The sequence below is a fragment of the Podarcis melisellensis genome (assembly GCF_964234715.1).
Source record: "Podarcis melisellensis genome assembly, chromosome: 5".
NCBI classification, from domain to species: domain Eukaryota; kingdom Metazoa; phylum Chordata; class Lepidosauria; order Squamata; family Lacertidae; genus Podarcis; species Podarcis melisellensis.
In genome coordinates, this window is record NC_138537.1 from 72,575,449 (window position 1) to 72,594,973 (window position 19,525).

The 19,525-nt window shown below is 44.3% G+C and overlaps 2 protein-coding genes across 3 annotated transcripts in view; one reads left to right on the forward strand and one right to left on the reverse strand.

Moving 5' to 3' along the window:
• REEP3 (receptor accessory protein 3) overlaps window positions 1-5,822 on the reverse strand; it is a 31,768-nt gene extending 25,946 nt beyond the window's left edge. The window contains exon 1 of the mRNA XM_081913821.1: window positions 5,623-5,822. Within this exon, the coding sequence (XP_081769947.1) occupies window positions 5,623-5,654 (32 nt within the window). The 5' untranslated portion in view covers window positions 5,655-5,822. The remainder of the gene's footprint in view (window positions 1-5,622) is intronic.
• A 79-nt stretch (window positions 5,823-5,901) lies between these two features.
• The window catches only part of JMJD1C (jumonji domain containing 1C), a 113,863-nt gene continuing 100,239 nt past the window's right edge, over window positions 5,902-19,525 (forward strand). The window contains exon 1 of one of the 2 annotated variants that reach the window (XM_081913418.1): window positions 5,902-5,975. Coding sequence is in view for 1 of the 2 variants with exons in the window: in XM_081913415.1 (XP_081769541.1) it covers window positions 10,072-10,125 (54 nt within the window). In the remaining variant the exon portion in view is untranslated. Of the gene's footprint in view, window positions 5,976-9,972; window positions 10,126-19,525 lie in introns of those variants that run through there. The other variant, XM_081913415.1, reaches the window with a different exon arrangement.

Here is a 19,525-nt window from a genome sequence, read left to right on the forward strand (position 1 = left end):
GGCAAAATAAATAAAAAGAGGGCAGGGTTGTGTGAAAAATGACTTTGGCAATCCCATCTGCCATTAAACCCAGTGGGTTTTGACTATATGCAGTTTTGACTTTTGGCGCAATCTCCAGAACGTAACCCCGTAACTGGGAAGGCACAGTTTTTCACCATTCCTTTGAGCCTTGTTTCAATTTACATAGTGAAGAATCAATTAATCTTCTAAATCTTTAGAACTCTTCTTCATGCTTAATGGAAAAGCATTCTATAGCTCAAGAAGCAGCAGTAACATTTTTGTACAAATCTACTATCAAAGTGCTGTACTGTCGCTCTCCATTTATCACATATATTAGATAAGGATGACTACCAATACTTGCTCTTCTTTTATAAATGTATGAAAGCAGGCATTGTCAGGACTATGTCCAAAGACTGCATAGCCCTTACAGCTTCAGAGCAAAAAATAAAAATTAAAAATTAAAAAAAATCTTCCAAACATGGTTGACATGAGCCACAGCTCAGCAGCATGTTTAACAAAAAAAGAAAGCCTCTTTGAGATACAACACAGAATTCTAAGCAAGGGCCAAATGTCAACCACTTTCACTGGCTGGAACAGAATTAGCATCGCTCAGCACAGCAGAATCCTTCAGCAGCAATTCTGCAGATAACTGTGGGACGGATGTTACACTCATGTACAGTGATGCCCACTATCTATTCTATCAGAACAGAAGAAATGACAGGCATCTTACATCATAGGACAAGTATCCCATCAGCCCAGTGCTTCTACTTCTTCCTCTCAGTAGCAGTTTGCTAGCATGCCTTGTTGCCAAGAATTCTAGTCACAGCATCCCTTGAAATTCCTAGTCCACAGACATTGCCTATCTATAGCAAGTCATTCACCTACAAAGTCCTGGAACATTTTTCATGGTTCAGTGGCATGATTTGCCTTGGCAACAACAGATGGGTCTACTTTTAAAACATATATAAATACTGGAGACTGATTTTAAGGGACAACTTCCCTCTAAGGAATTACCTACTTGGATTTCCTTTTTAAAAACCTAGCTGCTCTCTGAATGCTGCTTTTGTTTCAGTTCTTAGTGCTACAAAATTCACATTATACAAACATGCTGGCAGTTCACATTAAACAGAGATGCAAAAAGATTTTTTTTTTTAAATGTTAGGGCTATTCTAAAACATTCATTCTTTAAACAGCATTTTAGAAATCTGGATCCACATGAGCGCATTTTTGTACTGGAAATACCCTTTTGCTGCCAATGAAAACTTCTTTAAAACATTACACCATTTGAAATACAGAACTCATAGATGTGTCTTTAATCCAACCCACCTGCAATTCTCTAAATGTCACCAACTCCGCCACTTAAAATTAAAGAACATGCAGAGATCCTTCTGGTTATTAATTACACAGCCTCTCTGTTGCTAATTTTACTGGCTCCTCCTTTTACACCCTTTCATTACATACTTCTACCCACAAGCAGACTTCTAAAAAATCTACTTTGCCACATCCTCTGGTCAAGAGTCAGCCAGTCTTCCTTCCAACTCTGAAGCTGCAAAGGTGGGTGGGGATTGCCTGGGTAGTTACACTATTCCTCATCATATCCCCAGTTTCCAAGTTGGGTAGAATCATAGAGTTGAAAGGGACCACCGAGGGTCATCTGGTCCTACCTGCTGCTATGCAGGAATCCAAGCTGAGGCTTATTTGTCAACTGTGTGGCTAAGGCACCTTAAGAACCTAGGCCATGAAAGTTAACTCTTTTTGGAGTATGTAGAGTGTACTCAGGGTTGACATTGTAGTACTCTGGAGAATGAACACATAATGAATCACCTAGCTGGTGAGATCAACATGACTCCTAGAGTGGTGATCAAAACTATCTCATTCAGAAGCCTGCAGTAACACCTCTTGGAACACATCTTGTCTCAGAAACAAGACAAGTCCACACACGCCTCTAAATATAAGCCAACAGGCACAACATGGGTGAAAATCCTGAGATTCTCCCAGACACTGCTAATATTTAGTTACTAAGGGTTTGGTTTTTTTTAAAGAAAGCCTTCTTCGTCCTAAAAAATGCCTTTCATTGAAAGGCAAGGTTTTTGAATTTAAGGTTTCATAAACGTTAACTTTTACTGACTGAACACCTTACTCAAAACTTATATTTAGTAAATGGAAAGTCACGTACTATTTATTGTGTGTTACTGCACAGACCTGCTAAAGCCCTAGCTTTAGGGCTTGAATGCTACCTCCCAGCTGTAACCATTCACATTCATTAATATGCTCAAGGATAGACATATTTCCATGTGTTAATGTTCCCACTATTTGGCCATTGTCAGCCACAGAGCAAAAACAACAATTCTCTTTGACACTGCCACCCTAAGGACCCTTCTTTCTTTCCTTCCTTCCTTTATTAACAACCATACCAGCAGCTACTGTTCTTTCCACTATCAAAACCCATTCAACTGGGCCAACTGTTGCCACAATAGATCAGATTTCTACTCTTCTAGTTTTCTTTCTGAGGCTGTGAAAGCAGCAGAGAAACCTCCTGCAGAAAAACAGACACACTTTTGCTGTATCATCCTCAGAACTCTTGCTTCCATGGAAGCATCTTGGAAGAAGAAAACTGAAAGGTCCACAGTGTGTGCATGAACTAGCATGCAACTACCATTTAATTTCATGTGTAAGCTCTTTAAGAATTCTTGGGTGGATGCCACGTGGAAGCTGGTGATGTGTCGGTTTTTAATTCATTAGTAAGACCTAGAACATTGTCTCTTCTCACCAACATTAGCTTCACTTCCTCATTGGGTGGAATTCAACATCATGTTCATCTAATAATTCAATCTACCCCATGATTTCAGCTTGCCAGAGAGAATGACACCCCCCACCCCTGTGCTGTTCAGGGGGATCTCCTGACTCCTCTCCACAGTCAACTTGGGGAGGGGCACAGGGGAAGGAAAGTGGAAAGCCCTGTTGCTCAAGCAGACATCCTTGCACAGGACTTATGGTGAAACGACTGGTTTGGTGAATTCTGCCCATTTTGTTTACTTTTAGTGGAATGATGTTCTAATCTAATTAAATTAAGCATGCACTGTACATATACGGTATGCAACATTATTAGGTTTTTGCTTCTATTGTGCTAAAATTTAAGGAGTTACAGGAACCACACAGACTAATCAGCAAAAAGGAATGGTTGTTCACCTTAGGCAATGAATTGCTATTTCCATAATTAGTCACTACGGATGTGCAGTTGGGAGGATAATTTTTAATGTAGGCTTGCAAATTTGCTGTAACCTGCAAAGCTGTTGTACACATGCACCAACAGACGACCAATATTAAAGTTGAAAGACTGATTTAAAAGAAAACGTTCACAAACTCTTGGATAATGCATACCTTCAAAGCTGCAACTGCTGCCACCTTCAGTCCATATATAATTTAGTGGATCTGATACAGTACTGCCTGCTCAGAAACGTTTCCATGAGATGACAGTTTCATGGTTGTCTGTGCAATTTCCACCTCATACCCATCATTACAGAATTCCAAATATCTGAAACATGCCTACTGGTTGACTACATGCATTTAAGAAGATATATTTACCATTTAATTGCTTGCTCACATGGCAGACACTCTCAAAATGCCTGGTTTACATCACAATTTTATTCACTTCAAGGGTGGGCCTCATAAGGCCACATCACTTTGCCCTTTGAACTCGAAAAACGAGTACTTAAAAGAAAAAGGGTTGTTTGGTGTTTTCGGGGCCAGAGTTCTCTGCAGCAAACAGAGACCTACTCTTTTCCAAATCATAGCATGTGCATGCTAATTTATATGGCTGACATAAAACATTTGATTGTTTTTATACCACAATTTTAAAACAGTCCTCAGAATAATAGGCACTGTTTGTTTTTAAAAAATCACACTGTATTTAGAAATAAATTATAAGGGTTGCCAAATTAGTATTTAAGCTGCCACAAGATTGCCATTTGGGACTGGAACTACATTTACCAGATCACATTCTTATAACCACTACAAATTCTTGTTAAACTAGGTTAAAATCACTACAGCATGCATTTAAAAGCCATTCTTTAATCATCTAAATGTTGAAATTAATGGATAATATATGGGATTTCTCAGGAAAATATACCTTCTTTCAACACTTTGCCCAATGACCAAAAAATGCTAATCTTTCAATAGGAAAAGTACACTAACTTTTCAACTACGGCCCCCTCCCCCATGATGGCAAAGGTATTTCTGATAAAAACACAAAATGGTGTATCCAAGGTCCAGCCAAACCCATCACTTCAAGTCTCTTTATAGGCAGTGGACATTCATCTATCTCCCAATTAGTTTCTAAATCGTATGAATTTAAGCAAACTGACATGGATGAAGACCTGGCATTGTTGGGTCATACTCATCAGTAGACCTATCAGTATTATACTAATAAACCCCTGGTTTTTTTTATAAAACGGGGGGAGATCTACAAAAATATAAGGAGCTTCTCGTTTACAGAGTATCACTGCACCACGTTTACAAATAAAACTTATGAGCCAGCAGTCACATAAAAGCTTGTTTAGAGTCACTGGCTAGGGCTCAGTCCCCAAACCGGTTTTCAATGACAGGGCGAAGCTCTAGACAACAAAGGTGGCTGTGGCCTCAAGCGTGCCTTTACTGTTTTTAGTGTGGTGTTTTAAGTAGTTGTGACCACCTCTGGATCATAGAGTGAACAAGAATCATAATCAGATTTTTAAAAGATGACCATTATATAATTTGAGTGCCACCCAATGACCACAGTGATATACTGTATACACATATCTAAAGCTGAGGGGAAAGAGTCTCTTAAAGTTAAACAGGCTGCGTGATTGCCCCCCCCAAAAAAATCTGAGAAATAAACTGCCATGACTCTGCCCCGCTCCAACGCATCTCCTCCTCTCCTTACACAACATGCCTTAGGGATGGGCTCAGTAGGTAGAGCACGATAATCTGGATCTCAGGGTCATGGGTTCGAGGTTCCTGCATTGCAGGAGGTTGGACTAGATGATCTTGTGGCCCTTTCTTACTCTACAACTCTGTGAATCTATGATCGCACGTGAGGTAAGGCAGCCTCTAAACTTGGCCCTCCAGCTGTTTGGGGACTACAACTCCCATCATCCCTAGCTAACAGGACCAGTAGTCAGGGATGATGGGAATTGTAGTCCCAAAACAGCGACACCGCGACATCCCTGTAACTCGAACTCCCCGCGTTTGCCGCACCGAAGCCTGACGCTCTCAGGAGTACGCGGAGAGCCGCGTAAGTTAGGGGCGCGCCTAAGAGCACGACGAGGCCCATAAGGATTGTTTTCCTGCACCCTAAAATGGCCATGCGCTGGATGTGGGGACCGGCGCTTTTGCTGAAAGGCCCACTTCGCTCCACCCCAAGTATCAAAGCAGCAGGAAGTCCCAGAGGGCACTTCTATCACCCCCGCTGTGCGCGCAAGCGCAGTAGCACCGCATTCTTCTCCTCCTCCGGCCCCCACAAGCCTCAGCGGCGAGAGAGGCAGGAGCGAAGATGCCTCCCCCACCCCCCGCGCGAGTCTGAGGGAAAAGTCCGTTGGTACCGGTCCCTCTTGAGGCCCCGCTTCCCTCACCCTCTCCACTTACACAACGACTCGGGAGATGATACACGACACCATGTTGCCGCCCCGGCTCCGTGGGCGCCGCTTCTACCTTTAACCGTCCGTCAGTCCGTCCGTCCAGCCAGCCGGAGCCCTACCTCTCCTCCCCACTCGCCACTTTCCGCCGAGCCGGGCACCGAATGGCCCTGGCCGCTTCGCCCGACAAACACAGCCTAAGCCCCGCCCTCCTCCCGCCTCGGGCATCACAATAGGCGCGGAGGCCGCGCCTCCCCATAAACGGATTGGCTCGCGCCGCCCAGCCTCATTCGCCCGCCGCCTGCCGTCGAGCTGGGCTGCAGCGCGCATGCGGCGCGCCTCTGGACGGCGAGGAGCGGATGGGTATGTAAGGAGCCGCAGCTATGCGCCGGCGCAGTCTTTTTCTCCCCCCCCCTTTGCTGGCTGTGTGGTGGCTTGTAATGTAGGCTGTGCTAAACCCCTTTCCCGTAGGGTCGCATGCGGAGTTATTTATTGCTTTTTGGAGGGGGGGGGGGTGGGGGAGCCGGCTTAGTTTGCCGCAGCGTCTCGTGCACCTTAAAAAAAAAGACTTCCCAAATGTTTATCTTGCCATTAAGCATCCGATGGAGGCGCCGCAACAAATGCAGCAGCCTTTTAGGTGCCCCAACACAAGGCCCCGGGTGGCTTCTGCTCGTGGTTCGTTGCTTTGCCCCCTTCGCGCCCCTTCTTCCTTGTCGCTGCTCTTGAAGCGGCCTCTGGGGATAATCTTTGCACGATGGATCCGCGTCGCTAAGGCTGGAGAAAGCGGCGCCTTCGTTTCCGCACGAGGCTCCTTTCTCCTGGGGGTTGTTTTCTTCCCCCAGCTGCGTCAACGTTTCCACCCCACCAAACTGGGGAGGAGGCAGCCGATCTTCTTGGGTGCGGCTGGAGAGGTGAAATTGGAAAGCGAGGAAGTCTTGGGAAATGCCACTTTTGCACACATTAAGCTCTGCGCGGTGTTGGCCTTGTTTGCTCATCTTGCGCCCGAAGCCTTTTCTCCGCCGCAAAGGTGTCTCTGACGTCGCCCTCGTTAAACAATCGGAAAGCCTTGCTGATCTGCTGCAGATCGGCCAGAGATCTCCCAGTAGATCCTGATCCACCTTCTGCCCGCCCCTGGTAAATGAAAATGGTGACAGCATCCTGGAATGACTCGTAGTTTCCTTTCTACTGAACAGTTTCAAACGGTCAAATATATGCAAGGATAAATTTGTTTGGCACTGGATTTGGGCATAATTTGCAATGGAAGTGTTAGGCATTAAATAGTAGAATGGGGCTGAAGGGGGAGGGAGAGGAATTGTAAGCATTGGTACGCACAGAGGACAAGGAGCAGCACTAGATCATTTTTTGATGTAGTTTTCTGAAATTAGTGAAGAAATATACTGAGACATACAAATCCCACATGCTGGCGGTTCTTGAACTAGTGCTTTCTCCTCAAATATAACCTTGTGCTATGTTCCGAACTTGGCTTCCTTCCTCCTATTGTTCAGTTCTGTAATCCTGCCAATAAATAATGTGTGTTTTAGTGTGGAAATAAATAACAACTACAGATCTGCCTGTCTGACAGGTAATGAAGATGGAGTGTACTTCCTAAGCTTCTTCAGGACATGTGAAATCCTGCACTCTTTTTTGCAACTGTCCTTTTCTGATCAGATACCAGACACAGTAACCCAATTCCAAGTTTTGCCTGCTTTTTTTCTCTTCAAGGGCCATGCATAGCGCCTTTTAAGGAGGACTGTCTCATAAGGTTTCTGACTCTTAGATATCTTTTTTTACAATCCAGATTTGCAAAAATAGCAGGAAATGATGTAATGAAAGCTTGAAGCTGCAGCATGCATGAACTGTGATTCATGGAGGTGAATTTTGCAAGCATGATTGCTATGGTGAATTGCCCACCCCTCCACCAATTTTAGCATAAGGGAGCAGAGGACCACTAGAACTCCCAGGGTGTGTGATTTGGCAGACATTGTGCTGGACTGTTGTGTCTAGAAGGTAAAAATGCATGAAAAGCAAACTTTTGAGGTTTCCACTGTTGACGTCAGTGTTTTTTCAAACACTGGTCTGGTCTGCTGAGCAAAGGTGGCCATGAGACAGAGAAGTCTGGGTGGGAGGAAGGAAATATGGTTTCCCTACTCTGAGGGCAAAGATCCAGAGAAGGAGGTGCTGAGGGAAATGAGGTTGTGAAATAAAAAGATAGTTGAATATTTACTATTAATAAGTAAATAAATAGACTGGGAATTGAATGGCAGGGGATAAAATAGGGTGTTATGGGAGGAATAAATGCATGTGAAAGGACCAGGGAAGGGTGTGGGTGTGTGTGTGTGAGAGAGAGAGAGAGAGAGAGCGCAGATAATGTGTAAGTTGAGTGTAGAAGGAGAATTGGGGAAGATATGGGCATGGGGATGTAAAGGGGAAAAGATTTTTAAAAACCATTTTCCAGCAAATACCATATTTTTTGCTCTATAAGACTCACTTTTTCCCTCCTAAAAAGTAAGGGGAAATGTGTGTGCGTCTTATGAAGCGAATGCAGGCTGCACAGCTATCCCAGAAGCCAGAACAGCAAGAGGGATTGCTGCTTTCACTGCACAGCGATCCATCCCTCTTGCTGTTCTGACTTCTGAGATTCAGACTATTTTTGTTCTTGTTTTCCTCCTCCAAAAACTAGGTGCATCTTGTGGTCTGGTGCGTCTTATAGAGCGAAAAATATGGCACTTCCTCAAATTGGGAGGCTGAGTCAGTACCTCCGCAGCTACAAGGAAAATATTGGCAAATAATTTAGCAATTTTTTAAAAAATGTAATAAATATGTATAGGAAGTGATGCCAGCTGATTATACCAAACTGCCACCATTCTGTGACTGACTTAGTGAGCTGGGAGAGTCTGAGGCAGAGGGAAGTCCAGATCAGGCAAAAAAGGCAGAGATGAATGAAGAAGCATGGGGGTCTCCCCCTCCTGCTGTGACAAACTCCTCTCCCCCTTGTCTCCTAGGACCAAGGAAGGCATGAAGTGGGAGGAGCAAAGGCAGGCGTGCAGTCACAGTCTCAGATTGCTTGGGGGAAAACCCTGGAGAGGAGGAGACTTGGGTAGCTGCGGGAAGGCAGGGACCTTTAGTCTCCACAGCTGCTTCATAGGAGCAAGACATTTGAAGAGAATTGCTGTGTTCATTAGGCCTGGCACTCCTGTGCAGATCCTGTTTAAATAATTAACTTCACCTACTCAGTGTGATCCACTGCGAGCTTCCGGCAGATAGATTAGGTAAATATTTCATTAAGAACATAATAAGTGTTCTGCTGGATCAGGCAAAAGGCCTATGTCTAAATCTCTTTCCAAGCCTTCCAGGATAGTTGCCATTGTTACATATTGTGGGGGCGAATGTGCCTTCTTTTGATCAGCTAATCTGGATTGTATTTGCTTTGCTTCAGGCAGGGTGTATGTGAGTCCAGGCAGGATGTGTAGGAACAGTCAGAGAGATTTCTGGTTCTCTGTGCAATACCTACAGAAGTTGGAATGTCACTAACAGTGCCACACGATTGTCTGCCTGAGGCAGCAAATTGCCTGTTGCTTACCTTTGAGTTTGCCATCTTAAATTAATGTGAGAGGGTAGAAGGCAAGTGAGATAAGAAGTATTTGACTGCAAATGTTAAAGTCCCGACTGTAACAAGGTGGTGAAGTAAACCAGAGTCCATGGCACTCTAGGGAGGCTTGCTTATTAGAAAGATACCTGTTATGTATTGGGTTTAAGCGCAAACGAGCCTTGATCCAAATGGGTTGCACCGTGGGGTTGAGCCATAGGGAATTCGGGGGTCCGTTGTACAGGCCCAGGGTTCCATCAAAGACTGATGGAAACTCCTGGCAGATCGATTCAAAATCTGCCCCTGGGAAAATCTAATAAAGCCCTGAAATACCAAAGCCTAACGGCCCGAACCATGCTAGGCCTAGAAGGCTAATGAATGGGCCTTCAGTTATGATGATGTTCAAATTCTTGGTGTACTTCTTAAACTGGACCTTGAAGGTGCCCATCCCTTTTAGCTGGATTCTTTTTCTCTGTAAGTCCCATAGCACTACAGGGGCTGGACAGAGAGGAGGACCGCCGTTAGGGCAAAGCTCTTTCAGAGTCTATCTTGAGTTGTACCCTAAGCTTATTGGACCCCGGGGAAGGAAATTGAAGTACCTGGCTGGAGAGGTGGACTGTAAGTCCTCCTCTATGTATGCCTCGTGGACATGTTGCTTGGGTCGTGCTCTGGAGGTCTTGGAGCGGCAGACTCGACCAGTGTGCCCGGTCTTCTCACAGCGGTGACATGTGGCGTCCCAAAACCTGCATGTCCGACGCTCGTGGTTTTCTCTACAGCTGGCACAGGGCCTTGAGGTGCGTCAGATGATCGCTGGTTCGATGATGTGCTTGTAGCTTGGGAGCAGTGGTGTTGGTCGGATCGGTCCAAAGCTCAATGGACATCCTCATTGTGGGAATCTACGGAAGAGGACCCGTCTCTCTGGATGCAGTGAGTTCTCCTTTCAGTACGTGGGCTGTGGGCCGCCTCGTGGGCATTATCCTTCTCAAAGGCCGTGGCCATATTCATTGCTTCCATCATCATGAAGTCATCTTTTGCCAGCAGCTTGCGACGGAGATGGCTGTGTCACACGCCACTGATGAACCTTTTGAGAAGTCATTATACAGTGTCAGCGAATTGGCAATACATCGCAATCGCCCAGAGTGCTGTGATGTATTCACTCGCTGACTCTTGCACTTGTTGCTCTCTTTGTGCAAAGTCGTAGCGGCGGTGGTTCTTAGTTGGCTGAGGCGCGAGGTGTCTTGTCATAGCCTGTGTCAGCTCATCGAAAATGCATGCCTCTATGTCCCTGGGTGCCATCAGACCTTCCAGTAGAGTGATGGCAGAATTTCCTAGCACCGTCAGTAGCACATCCACCTTGTCTGCCTCCCTAGTGAAGCCTTGTAGTCGGACGTAGCTCCTTATTCGGCGAAGCCAGTGCAACCATTCTGCAGGATGGCTCATATCCAAGTCCGATGACAGCCGACTATGACTGGTGGCCATCCTCGGACCTGGACCAGTCGCTTGTGCAATTGTGGGTGGCTGCGAAGGCGTGGCAGGTGTGGTCTCGTTTCTGGGACTATTTGCTGAGTCCAGGGTGGCGGCGAGGTCACGCTTACTGCGAGGCGGCAGGCTGTGGTGCGCGGTCTTGGGCCTCTGGCAGCTGGCAGGAGCTCATCAATCCCACCTTCATCGCCAATGTTAAATGTTCGGAAAAAGTCAGACGCCCAAGGCAGTATAAGTTCCTCAACTACGTTTATTCAACATTTGTCAGCGACAACAGCTCACTCATAGGAAAACAAGAACCGAACTGACTGGACAACACAATAATAATGCTGAGCATGAACTGACCGTTGACAGTTGAAAGAGCATGCACTTACTTGCCATTAGAACGTTCGTCTACCAACCCTTATATGATTGGTTAGAACGCACTTTGTAACATAAAAAGTGTTAAACCCAATACATAACAATACCCTTGAGTGGCTATAACAGGGCATCAGATATAAGAAGCCAGGACAAGGCTTTGGGCCAGGAGAAGGTATCTGCAGTCATGGGAGTGGGAGCTGAGAGGGTATGCTGATCAAAGAGGTAGGGAGGAAAGGAACAGCTTAAATTGTTGGTTGTCAGAGCAGCTGAGAGGCTGTAAAAAGAGCCCTGCTGGATCAGGCCAAAGGCCTATCTAGTCCCTTGTTTTGTTCCCATGATGGCCAACCACATGCTTATGGGAAGCCGTCCGGCAGGACCTGAATACAATGGCCCTATTCATACTTGTGTTCCCCAGCAATTGCTCCTCAGTGGCATACAGTCTCCGATACAAGAGCTAATAAAGAGAGCCATCATGACTAGTAGCAAATGATAGTCTTAGTTGTTTTTTAAAGCTGCCCAAGTTGATGGCCATCATCGCTACATCAAATACAGTGGACGCTTGGGGTGCGAACGTAATCCATGCGGGAGGCACGTTTGCAACCCATGTCTGTGCACGTGCGGGTTGCGATTTGGGGCTTCTTCACATGCACAAAGCGCGATTTTGTGGTTCTGCGCAAGCACCAAAACCTGGAAGTAACCCATTCCGGTACTTCCAGGTTTCGGCGCATCAGTAACCCAAAAACACGCAACCTGAAGTGTCTGTAACCTGAGGTTTGACTGTAGTAACTAATTCCACAGGTATGTGAAGAAGCACTTCCTTTTGCCAATCCAAATATCCAACCAATTGCCTTCATTGAATAGCCCTGGGTTCTAGTATTGGGAGAGAAGAAGAAAAACTGACCCCACCTACTTTCTCTCGATACCATAAATAATTTTATAGTGCTGTAACATGTCCTCCCTTATTCGCCTTTTTTCTAGGCTACAAAGCCCCAAACGCTTTAAGCTTTCCTCATTGGTGAGTTGCTCCAGCCCCTTTATGAATTGGGTTGTCCTTATCTGCTGCACCTTTTCCAGCTCTGCCTTACTAGAGTTACAAAATAAAGGTTTCCAGGTGCCTGCGAGTGCTGGAGTTGCTGTGGGATTAATTCTGCTGTGAATCTTGCCTTGTCATGCTGCTGTGCCCCTGTAACCTAGGAAGCTGCCTTCTAGTCAGATCATTTGTCCATCTGGAATCAGCTCTCTGGGGATTCAGACTGGGATCTCTCCCAGCCCTACGTGGAGATGCCAGGGATTGAACCTGGGATCATCTGGATTCAATCAACTCAACGCTACTTGTGCATTTAAAACCAGATTATTACAAAGACGATACATACAATACCCAGTACTCGCAGAAACCAATCCTCTAAAAGGGGTGGGGTTGCATTTTCTCCCGTTTAGGAAAAGAGGTGTGCAAAACAATTAAGCACTAGTCAAACAAGTTTTAAGTTGTTAAACTTATTTTGCAATGTAAGTACATTTACCAGTTCTATGGGTTACATACGCTGAAGCTTGCATGCAGTCAGTTTCTGCTAGAGAGCCAATCTTATACCAAAGTGTTGCCCTTTATGGGGGGGAGGCCACAAGAAATAGCTTTTGCCTTCATTGCCATGGTAACAGAATCCTTAGTGGAAAGCTGCATTTACATTTAAAGAGACACTTATAAATGTAAACACAAATAGCAATTAGGTGTCAGTTTTGTTACTAAGAGTCTGTCATATCTCATAGAATTTGAGCTTCAGTATAAAGAGGTACAGCAAAAGCTTGTTTATCAAACAGGAATGAAAACAGAAATGCAACTGCAATTAATATCAAGGAGAAAATCAAAGGCTACCTGGAATCTGAAAAATAGAAACTGAATTAATTACTTCTCCAGAACGAATTTGGCATTTGTTTCTTTAGGAATGAACTGTAACAGATTTTGACGCCTATCCATTTTCAATCTGAAATTATTTCCCTATAAAGTAGCAATTTTTAAGATTCCATTAGAAATGACAATATGCTAGTGTTTCTCAAGCTAGAGGGCTACTGTCCACACCCTGAAGGGAACATCAGCAGGGGCTGTGCAAACAGTTGTATATGCCTTACTGGTACTAGGCTTGTAAACAGTCAAGGCTCAGCATTTCTCAATCATCTTTGTGGCAGTCACACATTGTGTATTTAGCAGAAGTCTTCCTTTTAACACTTTTATACCTGGTTCCTGTGCCTGCAAGATGCTGTTCCTAATACTGAGCCTCTTTCATGAGAGTAACTGTCCTTATTGCAAAGCTTTTCTGTTTTGAAATGTTTGTTTAAAGTCTTTATATCTTTACCACACAATCTTTATATATGTACCCCACAGTGGTTTACAGCACAATTTAAAACAAAACAATAATAAAATGCACAGTAATCTAATGAAAGGTAATAGACAAATGGCATGATTTGCGCGGGAAATCATTGTTAAACTAACAATGAAAGCAGCAAAATAAAAACTCCAGTTCCAGTGTTTTAAAATATAGCATCCTCCTAATACCATTTTAAAGTACACAGCATTACAATTCCCGAAATTAGAATAAAAATGGCTTCACCCAGAACGTAAAACATATCAGTGGGTACCAGGCATGCCTCCGTTGGGAGAAAGACCCTCATCCTCCCATATCTGGGGTGGGGAGCCTGTGGTTGTTGCTGAACTACAACTCTCATCATTCCTGACCATTGTCCATGTTGCCAGAGGAAATGGGAGTTGGAGTCCAGCAATGTTTAGAGGGCCTCAGAGCTGTGGTTAATAAGTGACTTTTTTGCAGAAAAAAACAAGCTGTAGAAATCCTCGGTGTTGAAAGACCCGGTGTTTCTGCCACCTCTCTAGTGCACTTTTCCTGCTTCTGTCTCATTTTCTCGTCGTTGGATCTGCCCATATGCTGCACTATTTGTTTTGTTTTGCTGCCTGCATGCCACACGAAACAGACAGCCTACTTGAGAGGCGCTTAAAAAACGTGTGTGTTGGGACAGTGGAAGGAGCACAGGAATCACGTGTCACACATTTTGCTGCCTGCCAGCCACAATGAACAATCAACAGGCAGCTGCTTGGCTTGAAAATCTGGAGTGAGGGGAGAAATGCGGGAATCTTCCCATTGTTGTGGTTTTTCCTCTGCTTACAGGCACGTGGAACAGGTTGAGAGGCATCTGAGTTGAATCTGGCAGTGGGATTGTTCCAGAGTTGAGTTGGGGGAGCAGAGGTCAGAGGCATTGTAAGAATGATGGTGCTAATAAGGATCACCTTTTTCCTGCTTGTTCCCAAGTTGTTTTGGAGAAAGCATTTCAGTGGCATCATTATTATCAACTTTTCCTCTTCCTCTGCTCACAGCAAGGATTATTCCCACGTCGTTTGAGGAGGGTGTCAGCGCAGTGCAAAGGCAGAAATAATATTATTCCCATGCTTCCCTAATTGAGAAGCTTGCAGATGACGTTCGGCTTCAAACATCAAACTTATCTGGGCCAGTATTGTTCAACAGCTACTCTAGTGAGTTCTTAAACGTGGGTGTTTTTTGTGCAATTGTATATTTTTTTATTATTTGTGACTATGTATGTGCATGGCTGGCTGTAGTTACTAAACATTATTTCTGGATTCAGATGATTTTTGTTTTCTAGCTCTAATCTGTAGCAGCATACCAAGACTTAACAATGTCTGGGGGGGGAAATGTCTTTTCAAACATTTTTTTAAAAAAACAAAAATAAATCTGAATAGATTTTTTATATTTGAACAATTCTAGGTTTTCGTCTCTTTTCTTTTTCTGCTCTTTTTTGAGGCAGCAGCTATTTTGTGTTAAGCCACACCCCGGCAGCACCAAAATTCCAAATCTGTCCCCGGATTTGAAAAGGTTTTCAACCACTAGTGTAGGCACTACTGACACTGGTCTGACTCAATAAAGGCAGCCTCCTGTGTTCCTATTCAGAGCTACGTTGCCTAGGAACGTGGTTAGCACCTCATAATAAAAACTGGATTCAGCCCATGGCATCAGAAGAGTTAATGGGTTAGGAGAACCTGAAACAACTGGAAGCCAACATTAGCTGAAATGGTCTGTATGAATAATCTGCCATGGTATTTTCCTGTTCAGATGCCCTCCACTTTTTAATCACTTCTTATGGGCTTTTCTCTTAACCAGACAGCTGGGAACACACCTATAGGTTTATTTTATTTTGACTGACCTGCCCTTAGTCTTGTCAAAACCCGCCCCCAGCATTTTGCAATTACAACTCTCCTCTCTCTGATTTTTATTTAATCATAACATTTTTGCTAAAAAGAACCTCAAAGCACACACTAACGGCCTAAAGCATTTGGAGTTGCAGTTTCAAACTGAAGATTTTTAATTAACCTCAGATTAAATTAGTTTGATTGCATCCCAGTGAAATGCAATGTTTTCCCTTTTAGGTGGAGCCTCACAAAATAGTGTGATCTTACTGTCTGGGGTGGGGTGGGGGAGATAATAAAACTTTTTTACAGGAAGCAACATAAACGCATTACTATTCACCCACCATTAAAGTAGATGTTATTTCTGTGGCTTAGAACCTGCCTAAATCTATATATCCTTATTTGTTTTATAAATTAAGTTTATAGAGAAAGTTTTTCTCTTTAGTAAGGTGGCGAGGGAGTTAAGTACCTTTTTCACTTATAAGCAGAGCTAGAAGAAAAAGCTTCCCGAGTTCCTTTTTCTAAAGGAAACATGATCCAGAAAGGAAGGGGAGAGTTCAGCATGGCTCAGTTTCAGGTCTGTAGCTATGGCAGCAGAGTCTTATGGCTATACTGGTTTATTGCTTCCATTTGGTGTTATTGGAGCCTGGAAAAAAAATGTAGCTCCTATGAATGGAGACTATAGAAAACGGAAACACTTCACTCCTTCCCTCTGTGTTGACAGCCTGTTAAGATTACTGCTTTGTTAGGAACTTTTTCTCGACTGAAAGCAGAGGTTCTTATGACTTGGGGATGTTTTCAGCTTTCCATTTTTTCTCCTCCTCTCTCCCCCCCCCCCCCCCCGGCATAAGACCAGGATCTCCTCGTGATGACCTGGCAAAGGCTGAAGGGGAAAGTTCCAGCAGAGGCAGATTGGGTGGCTGAAGAAAAGGAAATAAATAGTGCCAAAGCAGTTGTTAATGCAAGCAAAATTTCCTAAGCACGCACAGAAACTGCAGAAGTATCTATCAAGCTGGTCATGTTTTGCGTACGGAATGCCTCTGCCCATGTTGCTTTCCAAGCGATGATGGATTTGCTAGCTTCTTAGTTGTAGAGGACCAATCTGGTCCAACAGCTAGAAGGCTGGGCTCCAGTGGAGGAAATTCAGGCTACAATTCTCACTTATGAAACGTGCTAGGTGGCCTTGGCAAGCCAAAACCTTTCAGCCCACCCACTTTGCAAGGATGGTGTCGGGCAAAGTTCTATGCATAGTTAGGTGCACAGTTCCATCAGGTTCGATGAGTTTAGGTGCACCAAACTGCATAGGACTGAGCATAGCTGTCAACTTACAGATTTGAAACTAAGGCTTGAAAATAAGGGACCAGCAGCCAAAATAAGGGACCTGCAGCCTCACCTGTTCCAGGCACTCCAGTCTTCCTGCCCTCCTGCAGTCTGGTCAAACTCATGCTGGGTAGCTTCGAGAACACTGTCCAACCAACTTTGTAACCAGAGGTTCAACTGAATAGAATCTGAATCACACGGACCACAAGGCCTATGCAGCCTCAACTTAAGATGGCTCCCTGGCCTGGCTTTGCACTGCAAAGTTTGCAGCAGCACGTGCAACAAAATGGCATCCAGCATTTAAAAAACTGAGCACAGTATTGGGTTGCAGCATTCGAAATTTGCCAGGCACATTTTGCGTCTGGCTGTCTGCCACTTGCGACCAAGTGAAGATGCCTAGCTGCCAGGATAGTGGCTGACGTCTCCACCAACTGGAGGTTCATGCCTTACGATCCACGGATCTTGATTGTTTTCACACACTACCAAACACATCCTATAGAATTCTGTCCGTTATATTTTATCTGCACAATCAGAATGAATTTCAGGAACCAATAAGTCGCATTGAAAAATATGACTTTTGCGCCGTCTGGCCCCAAAATGGCAACTAGGCATTCCATTTTGGTGACTGTAACCCTGGTTTAAGGAGCCATTTAGTGCCTAGCTTGTATACCTGACACTAGCCTAGCTTATATACCTGAGAAGGGACACAGGTGGCGCTGTGGGTTAAACCACAGAGCCTAGGACTTGCCGATCAGAAGGTCGGTGGTTCAAATCCCCGCGACAAGGTGAGCTCCTGTTGCTCGGTCCCTGCTCCTGGCAACCTAGCAGTTTGAAAGCACGTCAGAGTGCAAGTAGATAAATAGGTACTGCTCTGGTGGGAAGGTAAACAGTGTTTCCGTGCGCTGCTCTGGTTCGCCAGAAGCGGATTAGTCATGCTGGCCACATGACCTGGAAGCTCCCTCGACCAATAAAGCGAGATGAGCGCCACAACCCCAGAGTCGGTCACGACTAGACTTAATGGTCAGGGGTCCCTTTACCTTTATATATACCTGATTATATATACCTGACAGTTTCTAACACTGTTGGGTTGTAATATTTAGAAGTGAACTCCATTGACACCAGGGAACCTTACTTCTAGGTAAATTTCATGTATGGAGCGTGATACTAAGCATATTTGCTGTGTAAATTCTAGTTCACTGAAGAGAGCTTAATCCTAGGTGCCTTAATCCTGCAAGCTTTAGTGCAGTTGTGACCTCCAAGTTAGATTGGATAATTAGAAGCAATGTTTGTTCCGTTGTACCTTTGAAACCACAAATTTGTTCTACATAGACTCCAGCCTTCTTTCTAAACCACTCTGCTTTCTCTATAGCTAAAGCTTTTGAGCAGCATTGTACAAGTCATGTGATTTATGGAAACTTGGGGGGGGGTTACCCCAAGTATTGGTTTTCTAGGCACTTCAAAAGTAGAGTATTATACATACTAAAGTGAAGCATTTCTTATTCAGCTGATAGCCTTCACCTATGCAGTGTCTGTTAATGTAGGGTTGCCATACTGTTGAACTATTTTTATGGAAATTTGTCATAATATCAACACTTCCGACATGGATTGCCACCCTGGTCATTTTTAACAATTTTTGGAAATTCCAACCGGACGCTGTTTCCACCAGACGAATCCCGCATATGTATGGCAGCCTGAGTTAATGAGCAGGGAGGGGCAGCAGTATTTTTCATACATACAACACACCATGCACCTTGTCCATGTTCTCGAATCTCAGCAGCTGAAATTGGACCAGACTGTACCCTGAACCCATTAATTGATTGAACTGATGGATTTGTGGTATTCAAGTCATGGCAGATGCTAATGACTTTATCTCCAAAGAATGCTTAGCAAATGGGTCACAGCAGGCTACTGAGAGTTTTAAAATATTGTGATGTAAATCAGGCTGAAGGCCTTGAGCCACTCTAGTAGACAGCACTACACTACATAAACAGGCTGTTGGCAGAGTGCTGTTTCTTCACCAGAAGCAGCACAGTTGCTTGTTGAGACCTATTCTGATTCCTGTACCTACAGCTGAGCACAGCCAGAACTCTTTCCTGTGGTCCTCACTATTTCTCCAGAGCTTCAGGCTCAGATTCCTCAGGCTCCATCTATTTTGCATTATGCAGTGATAGGCTGGTGCACAAATGCATGTAAGTTATGACTGAATGTGTGACTAGCCTCCATTGAAAAGTATCATGGATGAGGTCCTGTCAAAAACCATCACTTAACATTATAATCACAAGATAAACGTGCAGTATAATAATTCCATTTGATTTTATGACATAACTCCTATAAGGAGCAGTAGTATTTGAGGTGCACAAAAATAAATAATGACAATCTATTTAGTTTTGACATTAGACAGAGTATCGATGCCAGAACTTGACAGTCAGGCACCACAATATTTCACCTAGGAAATTAATGCACAGTGTTAAAGAAAGATTGACCAGTTTAACAACAGCAATGTACTTTTTTCCTCCTCTGGTAAAAACCTAATGCCCACTCACTATTTTCTCTACCGCAAACTCGACTGCCATGAAGACTGATTCTTTCATTTGGAGCTATCTCTTCCTCCTCCTCACAGGAAACTTCATCAAGGGCAGTAGACCTCTCAAAAGTGAAGAATCTGGCTCCCTATAGCAAAGACTTGCCTGTCATTAATATAGGATCTAGCTGCAGGCCACCTTTGGCAAGCCACTGTTACCATAGGCTTAGCCCCGACTCATCTGCAATCTAGAAATATTACTTCCCTTCCCACCTTGCAGGGTTGTAAAGATCATTGAGGTCGTGGTGACTTTATTTGTATGTTGCTTTTCTATATACATCCCATTCAAAGTGGTTCACAGCCAAGCATGACACTGACACAAGTGATTCACACGAAGGGCTCTGAACATTCTAAAGTAATGCACACATTTGATTGTTTAA